This window comes from Diuraphis noxia, unplaced genomic scaffold (genome assembly GCF_037042655.1).
Source record: "Diuraphis noxia isolate RWA-SAM2 unplaced genomic scaffold, SU_Dnox_SAM2 contig0001, whole genome shotgun sequence".
Classification (NCBI taxonomy): Eukaryota; Metazoa; Arthropoda; class Insecta; order Hemiptera; family Aphididae; genus Diuraphis; species Diuraphis noxia.
This window is the reverse complement of record NW_028301711.1, coordinates 70,713,664-70,725,323: the sequence shown is the minus strand read 5'-3', so window position 1 is coordinate 70,725,323 and position 11,660 is coordinate 70,713,664. Positions and strand designations below refer to the sequence as shown.

Genomic DNA, 11,660 nt, shown 5'->3' with positions numbered 1-11,660 from the left:
GAAGTGAAGCCATGGTAAAATATTCAGAATCTACACACAATAAAAATTTATCATAAAAAAATATAAATATATTTTTTGTTTACAATTGAAGTTGTGGAAGATTCATATATAATATAATTTTATGTAATAAAATAAATGTATTTAATTTTTAAAAAAAATGAATATAAATTTTCAATCAAGATATAAGTTAAATATACAATGCCATGTGCATTTTTTTTATAGTTTATTGAAGATTCAACAAAATAAGTTTTTAGCCTACTTTAATCAAATAAACAAGAAAAAGAATATAATATATAATATACATTACAATTTAGTATGAATTTTACAGCATTATTATAATGATTATTAACAATGGATATTTTGTGATTTTATTATGGTATAATGTATTTTTTTATGATTATTTTCTAAACATTATTACTAGAAAATGTACTTACTTCAGTAATCATTTCAAACATCAGTATTACTATAAAAATATAATAATAGATTTTTTACCTACTTTTAACAATTATTGTTATAATAACATTAAAATTATTAAAATATTTTCATGGGAAGTATTTCTATAAAAGATAATTTTAATAATGGAGACACTTTGTACCATAGATATTTTTGCACAAACATTTTGACCCAGAACCTTTTTATTGTATAATATTATATTTGCGTATTTTTAATAACACAAATGCATATTTCATCATTTATTGTTACATATAAGTGCTATTACTCATATATAAAAACCTATAAAATACATTATCACATTTTTTCATAGATATAGTATTTGTTATTTCAAAGATCTCGAGGCATGTGTGACATGAAACTTAAAAATTCCTTAAGATATTCAATAGAATTGGGTAAAATTAACAAAAAAACCAGCATTGTTACATAATTCTATTCTATCCACTATGTTAAGTGTAAACAAAATTATTCTATACTTGCTAAAATTATGACTTTGATTAGATATTATGAAACATTTGATTATACTTACCAATTATAATTTGTTTATCACAACACAAACTAAACCAATATAATACATCCATATAAGTTATAGTGATTACTGATAACACAAAAAAATTCTGTCTTTTATAAATTATGCATAAGCTTTTTTCCGATTTCATTTATGCTCATGGACTTAATTTCAATTGACTGAAATACTATACGTCATAAGATATAAAAAGAATTCAAAAGTCAATACTTAGTACTCCTACTAAGAATATATGATTTTTAGAAAATATTTTAGGAAGGGGAATTTAGAACACTCAAAAAAAAAAAATTGTTCTTGTACCTAAGGTTAAAACGATTAATAATAGTATCAAAATCTATATGATACCTATAAGTACATATAATGTTATATGCCAAAATAAAAAATTTCACGGACTACGGAGTAGTATTTCATTTATAAGTTTATAACCATAAATAATAATTATAATAATTATATAATGGATAGGCCATCTGGCCTCTCTGAACATTTCCATATGACAAGCTAATAAGTACGATAATTTTTATCTCACAAACAAGTAATTTTTTTTTCAATTTTTTTATTTATAATTTTAAATAAAAGAATTATTGTATAGTCATTTATAATTAACAACAAATAACAAGTCATAAATATCACAGTATAACATAACATATAAGAAAATATAAACTAGTATTTCTGAAATCGTGTTTCTATTTCGAAATTCAAACAGCTAAAGACAAAGATCCACAAGTGATTTGCTCGTATCATTTGATTTAAAGTCATGGAATGAATAGTTGCTTTATTGATACATAAAAAAGATTGAAAAAGGATAGTTAATAGTCAAATGAGTTAGATAGAAATACAGACTGGCAAGAGGAAAGATGATGTAACTGTTATGAAACAATTTTTTGAAATAGAGGAAATGAGATCAATAAGATATACAGAATAATTATGTTGGAAAAGCTTTCAGCATGAAAACGAATCAATAAGATGAGAAATTTGGCCGAGATAAAACTTATTAGTTTTTAATATTTAAATACTAATATCAACAATGAACATTGAAGAATAAAAAAATCAAATTATAAACACAATAATTGTTTTTAAAAACTGTATATTTTTGTTTAAAAATATATGAAATTACTTTAATTTGTTTATAGATCATATTGAATCAATTAAAAATTAGATTAAACTTGAATATGATGGTATTTACTAAATTATAAAATATTAATTTATGATAAAATATTTTATTGAACAAAAATAAATGCAACATTGAAGTTTGAACTAGATAAAGAATAAAACCAATAGGAATTTTTACACTATTGAATATTAAATATCTTAAAAATAATTATATATATTACAATTAAAAAATTAACATGTCATTATTTTAGTTATTTTCAATAATTTAATACACAATGTGTCAGGTAAATTATTTCCCTGGAATACCTTAAGTTATAACATAAGTACATTGATTTGATTAGGTATCAAATAAAAATAAAAAATATCACAACTATCCAATTTTATGAACGAATCAACACAAATTAGTTCTTACATTTATGAATTATTTTTAAATTATAACTATAATTAAATTAACTACTAGTCTCAACCACTAATATTCAATATGGCTTTAAACTTTTCTAAACTTAAACCATCTTTTGTACAGTTTTCATCAACTGCAGTGTTTATACGAAGTAACCAAGCTTTTCGTGATGACCTAGTTTTTATGAGATGATCATTGTATAGATTAATACCATCACGATTGAATTGTGTGATAAAAAGTGATTTTAATCCTTCCAAAACATGTAGTAATTCTTTGTATTGGTACACATAATTAGTTATAACTAAATTAAAAAAATGTGATAATTTTTGAATAAAATTCATGATTTAGTTTTACTTATAAGTAACTTACAAATTTTTGAAGATTTCAAAAGAAGTAGTTCGCTCTCTTTCAGTTTATTTTTCCATTTCATATATAAACAACCCAAGTTACCTAAAGATATAGCAATTTCTGCATTGTCTTCATCTAAAATTGATCTTTTGATTTCAATAGCTTTTAAAAACATTTTTTCAGATTCCTGTAAAGATAAACAATTGTAGCTACAAATTTGTATAACAAATGCATAGTTATTAGTTATTAGTTATTACTTATTTCAGGAATGTCATATACATTTGAAAAAAAGAATGTTCTCGCTACACTTCAAAATTAAAACTTTTATGTTTCCCACCTAATAATCTAACATATTATGAATATTATTGCATGATAAATAAGAACTTAATTTTTTTTTTTTTTAATTTTAACATTTGTAGATACTATTGTAGAATTGTATCTAAAACTATTATATATAAAACAAATACTGAAATCCTCAGTCACACATAAAATATTTAATATAAACCAAACATTTTTATATTTCATATAAATATTACATGAATAATATCACTAGGGAGAGGTAATCGCCACGTCGCACCCCCCCCCCCCCCCCCCCCCACAAATCCGCTACTGACTTAAGACCATAACCTAACCATGGATTAAAAAAAAAAAAAAATAGTTTTTGCCCGGCACATAGATATAATATACAGGTCAGAATGAAATATTGATAAATTTTAGGTACGTATTAGCATATTCTATACACCTCAAATGATACCAATGATACCACTGGGTTATCTTAAATAATTAATCAATAATTCTATCAGTAATTAAAATATAAAACTAATGTAATTATTACTTCATATTTTTTCTGAGTTTGATAAATTTGACCTAAATTACTATATGACTTTGCTGAAAGCAGAGTTTGAACTCCAACAGCATTCAAAGTAATTTCTAATGCTTTTGAATGGATGTATTCAGCTTGAATTAATAATTTCTTCCTTGATGGTAAAGGCATCGTCTCATATCTCATATACCGTCGATTTACATTATTTCCTAAAACAATGTTTTTTGTTATTTTATCATTACAACCACGATTAACAATTTTATAATGTCATATTAAGTATGTTTATTAAAAATATGCGTAATTTTAAAAATAATCAAAGTTTAATTTAATACTTATAATATGCATAGAACTAACTATGCACTATAATAGAATATATTGATAATTCAACTATAATAGCTAATATCAGTGAGTAATTTTCTGTATGATATTTTCTTTTCCAAAAGGGTAAACAATACCTTGACATTTTTTACCTGACATAATTTATATTTTATAATAGTTATTATAAATTGTAATTCTGTTCTTTACTTAAAATGGTGGAAGAAGTTAAGAAAAAATGGAGATTCTTTGAGCAAGTTTTAAGAATATCTTGATTGTAAATCTATTTTTCTATTTGAAGATTAATACAGACCAGTATTTAGGAAGTGACATTTACAAAGTGAAAGAATATATATCCATAATAATGATTTCTGCACATTTTTTTTTTTGCCCCATCGTCCTTATTTTGTTGAACTACATATTTCATAACAATAAAATTAGAAAAACACCACATAACTTATGTGAACTTATTCCTTTACTAAAAATAGAAGATAAGTTTTACAATTTTTATTTACAAAACTGATCAACCACCCTATCCCTATCACCAAAAAGAATGGCAGAAATTAATAAATGCTTTGGAGGGCGTCATTACTAATTTTTTAATACGGCCTTGATTTAACAGGAATATTAATAACATCAATATTAAATCAAAGAATGGGCCAGTAATTGAAAATAATTTTAGCATTGTTTGAATTCTGGAGGGCGATTACTAAATTCTTATTGAATTGTTGAAATATCTTCTAAAAATTTAACTGCTGAAAATGAAAACTTTTACGATTTAAAAAGATTTTGTCATTTTACTATATAAAATAGAGGGACAAATATGATCTACATAGTACATTTTTTAGGTAGATTTAGTATTTTGTACTTTAGTTTCTTAACTTACACCTATATTGAGGATATAACATAAATCAATAAATAATAAATATACAAACCAGGCATCAATATATTAATTTGCATATGTACATTTCCCATTAGTTCATATGATACTGCTTTTTCAAGTATTAATGCCTTTATCTTTTGAATATTTACATGCAACATATAGGTGTATGAGTCTTTGTTAATTGGAAATGGTGAATTCAACGTTTCAATAATAAATATGCCTTGTTCCAAGCTCTGCCTAAAAAGTCATGATTGTTAAGTAAAGGTTAAATTTATATTATATTTAATTAACATTATATTGTCTTACATAGCTTCGTTATAGTCAGTTACAGATTTATAGCTTAAATATCGAGCATACGCATAATCAACTAGAGCAATTGCAGTATTTAGATTATAATAACCAAATAAATTCCGTGTACAGTCTAGTGCAATCTAAAATTTAAATAATCTAATTTAGTTGATGGTTTTTTTTCATCATAAATTCATCACAAAAGATTCTTACCAAGTAACTATGAATACTTTCTTCTATTAATTCTGCTTTCATTGAGTAGAAAGCTTCATTTAATAATATTTCAATGCGGATCTTCAGATAAATTGTATCGTTGTATGTGCGCAATTGATTTATTAAATTTTTAGCTGTGCTCAATCTGTTCAAAGCAGTACAAACTCTAATGGCATGACTTACAACTAACAGCCTCAAGAATTTACTGCTCTTGTCTCTAAGTTCATAAATAGCTTTAACTGCCCACGACCATGCCTAAATAATCATTTATTTTAAGAATATAAAAAAATTAAATACACCCCAAAAAAGTATGAAACCTTATCAAATTCCAATAATGCAGAGTAGTACTGTGAAATGGCCACAAAGGCATATGCCATATTAAATGTTCTTTCTTCTATCTTTTCAATGATCACAATAGTATTTTTCATATGTTGTAAGACTATTTTAGCTTCATCATATTTATTCAACTTGGACACCACTAATAACCATCTATGGACAAATATTTTTTCGTTTAATCAACTATTATTTGAGGGTAAATAATTTGTAATCTAAGGGTCCATTTACTTGGTAAGGCATTGGGTAATTTTCAGCAATTTTAAATTTTGATCAAGACAAACCCATTTTGTGGTAATTATTTTGTATGTGTGTGATAATACTTGAGCACACTCTTCCAGCCAGCCGGCGTCACCAAAAAAAATTCCTATGCATCAATCACAAATTCAATAGATTTTTATCAATAAAAAAAAAAACCTATGTAAAATACAAACCTAATTTTAGACCTTGTTCAATTCGACGAAAAATTATTTCATGATTGTTATCAAGTATTTTAATTTTTATCCATTCATATGACAACTCCTTAGGAAATCTAAGTCCTTTAATTTGCACACAAATCTGTAAAAGAATTTTTGAAATGATTAAATGATGGAAGTTGTAAAGTAAAACTGTAACTACCTGAAATATTGTAAACAGTTGCCCTCGACAATTGGCGACCTTCACCAATTTTAATAATAATTCCAAGTCAAAATGATCAAAAAAACTTGAATAATTAACAAATTTGGTCTAAAAAATAAAAGGACAATGACAATTAGATTTTAATTATAAAGTACATAAATGGGATATCATTACAGGCACATCAATAACACTCAGATATATCAATAATAAAGTGCTATGTTTTATATATTTTCATTTTATTGCAGATGGTCAAATTATATAACTTAAAATGGCTCATCTGAAATTAATTGACTCAAAAACTACTGGACATATGAATATAGTTATTCCAATGTAATTGGTTACTTTAAAACTTAAAGATGAGTCAATAAGACATTATATACAATCGTCAAATGAACAACCAGTGCTTATTTTAAAATAGCATATATTATTGAAGACAAGCACAACAAATAGGAAAAACCTTTTTGAAAGTGATTTTTAATATTTATTTTCAATTTATAAGCAAATGTAAGTGTGGTATAATCTTTATCACAAGCGTTAAAAAAAATCCCTTTTAATTTTGTTTAAAAACTACTTTATATCAAAATCAATAGCACTCATAGTATTATGTGATTATGCCATAGGACATAGATAATAGATATATTTTATGGATTATATCTTAATAAATAGCTGGATTAAAAGTGGCAAAAAAAATGCAGATAAAGTAACCTTTTCTAAACAATATTTTCAAAATGAAGATGGTTCATATTAATATTTAAGGACTTTATTTAATTTGTAGCATAAGTTTTGTTTTAATTTTATTTTTAGGGAATTAATGTTTTAACAAAAATAATTAATAATTAAATGAATTTAAAATATATATATATTTGTATAATAAATTCAATGATTTTTAAGATTATGGGTGGCTGAAGGGGGTTGTCGGGGTCTTCATTCTCTATGGTAATGTGAAAGTAAATTTTGTGTGGAACACTCATTCAACTCACATCCACCGAGTCCCCCTTCTAGTTTTTTTTCAAATCAACAACTGTTAAAAGTTTTCGGTTTTTATTAACATATTTCAATTTTTTTTTTTTTTTTGCATATGGCATGGTATTGGTGTACAACAAAAAGTAATAACAGAATAAAATAAATAAATAAAATAAAATAAAAGTGATAACAGATAAATATAAATAAATAACTAAAATAAACTAGATAAATTAAATAAACTAACTACATATTTCAATATTATTCATCTATTTAGTTCTATATTTGCAAACTAAACAAATATTTGTATAATAGGTACATAAATACATCAATAAAGGTAGTGGTAATGCGAACCAGACTTGTGTAAAATACTTTTTAAAAGTATTTCGAATACATATTCCGAATACTTAAAAAAAAGTATTCAGAATGTGTATTGGAATATTTTTCAAATACTTCTTTTTAGTAGATTAAGTTATTGTTTTTATTAGATTTTGATAAAGATTTTTTTTTTCAATTCAGTTTTTTTAATAATCTCGATAATACACCCCTATCTGGCAATCTATTAGTTATAAATTATATTCAAATTTAGTGACACAACTAGAATTTATATTTTTTTTTTTCTAGGGAGGGGGATATATATTCATATAATATAATAAGCACACAAGCACTCATTAGTTTATTACTTATAATAGATAAATCCTGAAGTCATAATAATATCTTATCACCATCGATAGCTCGTTACTATAAAATCAGAAAATAACATTACTGTCCAACTAAAAATAGTAGAAGACAAAATAATGTATTACTATAAAGTATTTTGTATAGAAATATACATATTATATGCAAGTAAAAAAGCAATTTTTATGACAGAAAAAGAATGAAATTATTTTTAAATTGTGATTGAACGTTAAAAAAGTATTCTAAATATTGAATTGAGAATATACGTAAAACATATTTAAAAAGTATTTGGAATACTACCCAAGTCTAATGAGAACCATCTATCAGTCTACCAACTGCTGTTGTCAAAAATCAAAAGTTACATATAATAATCGTTAAATGAGCGAGTGATGAGGGAGATAGATCTTCTCATGACCTTTTTTCAATGTATATTTGATAACCATTATTTAATAATTAAACAGAGCATGTTTAAGGCCATACTCCCGTTCATAAAAACATTATTTGACCGCCACTGGAAACATGGTTTACATCTGAATACAAAAAAAAATTGAATATGGTGTACCATGGTAAAATTTTTCATAGTAATTTATATAAAAAATGTAATTTAAAAAAAAAAAAAAACAAATTTCATGTTTGTTACACCTAATACATTACTAATTTATTTTACATAACAAATAGTAAGTATTAATATACATCTAAAGAAATAATATATAAATAGGTAAAGTAATTTGAATTACAAAAAATAAAGATAAAAATTTATGATCTTATAATTATCAATGTTGAATGTAATAATCACCTCAAAATAAATCAAATTAATTACAAAATCATAATTATTTTAAGTTCATCAATTAATTTTTTTTTTAGTTTGTTAAAAAAAACAGTTTATGCATAACATTTAAAATATAATTTTATTAACATTTAATTAAAAAATTTATTTTTAAATAAAATAGTTGGGGTTTAACATGAATTTTTTTTAAATGTCTGTAATAAAGATTAGACCATACTTAATCAATTTGTTTGCATATAATTAGAAAATAAATTTCAAAAATAACTCTTAAAAGGTTTTTCCAACTTGAAAGAGAAATCTAACTTTGAGAGGCTTGACATTTGTGGTGATATCTGTCCAATGTAAATTGGGAAATTCATATTGGTTAATTTTTAAGATGCGGCTTAAACAGTTTTTAAAATACTGAACTCGTTTGTCATGCTTTAAATTTATAACTAAATATTAAAAATAATGTAACAAAATAAACCTATGGTTTATGCTCAAACGGTTTATGAGTCCCAACTTCTTGGTTGTAAATTTAATATAGATAATTTAAATACTAATTTAATTACTTGAGCTAAGAATAATACTAATATTGAATTTTTAATCATGTTGTATATGTTGTAGCTTACATATTAGACTTATTATAAATGATTTTAATGAAAGAAAAATATCTATGTGAATTCCCAGAAATATTCACTTTAAGTGTAATTTGACTAAATAATCAATAATAATAAAAAAATACTTTAGTACTGTTTAATTCCAACTCTGGATATACGAGAATATTTTAATGTATAATGTAAATGTTTATATATCAAGTAAATACTTATAATTAATTATTATCACAGGTCAGAAATATAATATATTATTCCAATAATTGTCCGATTGTAAGCTTCACCAGAATACCGGTTAAATAAAAAGGTAATGAAAAGATGTAATGTAAGCTCTGCTATATTTGTTTTCGTATTTGAAATGGATGCATGAATACTCTACCAGTGTTAAGGCTTTACTTAACTTAATGATACATCTTAACTAAATAAGCTCATAAATTAAAATTGAAAAAAAAAATAGATAATATTAGAAAACACTAAATAAGTTTAATAATAGATTTTAAGTAGAAGTTAGAATATCTATATAAAATTTATCACATAATTTTAGTTCACAATTCAAAATATTATAATAAAACATTCCTGGATAGAATTTATTACAATTATTTATAATCTTTTATGATTGTTTGGCGTAATACACATTACAGTTTATATAATTTGTTTGGATAAATATTATTTTTATTTTTAAGTTTTGTATATTTTTGGCATATACACATACCTAACTATTATTTAATGAGAGCAAACATCATTATAAAAATTATAATTTACCATTATTGTAATTTTATATTTTCAGTAAATTTTTGTTTTGAAGTAAAATATAATTTTTAATGTATAACGCATAACTATTATTTACCGTGGACGATTATTAATATAAAAATTATAATTTTTTTTTCATAATATTATATAATACTAGTTTTGTACTGTTACTTAATTGTCTTCACTGATAAAGTTTACATGGACCAAATTTTACACATTATTTTTCCTGGCAGAGTTAACACTAAAGAAAGGGTAATTGTAAAGGAGTTTACAAGCACATAGTTGTAGGAATTGCATAACAAAAGGTGGATGGGAGTATGGATTTTTAATGTATTCATAATCTGGTTGTATATAGATGGCTTATATATAAGTAGATATTCCTGTTTTAAGATTTTATCATTTGATTCATTGTTTCATAAAATAATTAAATTATACTGAATATAATAATGCTAAACTACAATAATTATATATTATAAAGAAAAATTTAATAACGATACTTGTTGAGTGATGGCAAATTCTTCATGAATTTTATAAATTTCAGATCTTCTCATATCTAAATTATAGAAAGAATCGGGAAAATTGTTCATTAATGAAATATGAGCAAGTTCACGTCCTCGATCAAGTGAACACTGCTCTTGGAGTGAGTTTTTATCGGGGAGCGTATGATTATACATAAAATCTTCACTACCATTGTTGACATACAATATCTATATGAAAAAAGTAAAAAATATAGTTACTTTTGACAAGCTATAATTATTTGTACGAAAAAAATGTTTAACCTTCCATATAATTTGTAAGCTGATGGTTGGTTGTAATAACTTTAACATACTTGGTATATCTTTGTTATGGCATAATTGATTTAATGCCATATTATACAGCGACTCAACACTATGGCTACAGTCATTCATTATGATCTAGAAAATAAAAATGATTTAATGAAACTGCAATGAAAAAATATAATTTATCTGATTTTTAGTATTTTAGTATAAGCTATCATGAGTTTAGCGTGAATAAACTATGAATATAGGTACATTAAGTTTCGGACTGCGAAAAAAATTAGTTCTGTTTCACTACAGTCTACTATACCTACTCAATCAGTTCGTGCTGTGATCCAAGAAAATTGAGAGCTATAACTGACTTAATTTCGTTCGTTCGTTCTTGAAAGTCGAATGTCAAGAGTCAAAAAGACAATAAAAAGTGCTGACGGAACAACAACACGCATCCAGTAAGCATTAATCGATCGTCGACATTCGAATATTCGATACAATCAACACTTGTTGGTGTTAATATCACTAGTTCCAGCTGTTTGAAAGCGTCTCTACAAAACACGAGTTTTCTCGATCATCGGGGCGTTAGTTGTCGAGCAGAGTAAGAAGAGGGTGGCTAAGTTGCAGCTAATGCGGTCCGAGTTCTCCCGGAGTGTGATAAGAATTGTGAGCAGTGACACCAATACGAAATAAGATACGTCAGTGATGCCATGCTAGCGGCACTCATCGCTACGCTCCTCGGCGCCGTCGCTCCGCTCCGCTGATCGAAAATATCCCTCGACTTGCTGTGCAACACCACCTCAAGTTGGTCACATGGT

General features: G+C 24.9%; 1 protein-coding gene across 1 annotated transcript; it reads right to left on the bottom strand.

Annotated features, from left to right (window-relative positions):
* Positions 1–2,378: 2,378 nt before the first annotated feature.
* LOC149061554 (amyloid protein-binding protein 2-like) lies at positions 2,379–11,363 on the bottom strand. The gene is made up of 13 exons (XM_089216465.1): positions 11,166–11,363; positions 10,855–10,989; positions 10,573–10,782; positions 6,308–6,415; positions 6,124–6,247; positions 5,921–6,056; positions 5,674–5,845; positions 5,357–5,611; positions 5,162–5,286; positions 4,908–5,092; positions 3,670–3,866; positions 2,856–3,021; positions 2,379–2,787 (listed from the first exon to the last, which is right to left on the bottom strand). The coding sequence occupies exons 2-13, from the start codon at positions 10,981–10,983 to the stop codon at positions 2,549–2,551; spliced, it is 2,046 nt and encodes a 681-aa protein (XP_089072591.1). The 5' UTR covers positions 10,984–10,989; positions 11,166–11,363; the 3' UTR covers positions 2,379–2,548.
* Between the last annotated feature and the right edge of the window lie 297 nt (positions 11,364–11,660).

Coding starts and splice junctions, on each gene's coding strand:
- LOC149061554 (XM_089216465.1), bottom strand. CDS start 10,983: ATGAATGACTGTAGCCATAGTGTTGAGTCGCTGTATAATATGGCATTA. Junction 5,287..5,356: donor AAAGTATTCATAGTTACTTG/GTAAGAATCTTT, acceptor TTTAAATTTTAG/ATTGCACTAGACTGTACACG. Junction 3,867..4,907: donor AATTAATATATTGATGCCTG/GTTTGTATATTT, acceptor ACATTGTTTTAG/GAAATAATGTAAATCGACGG.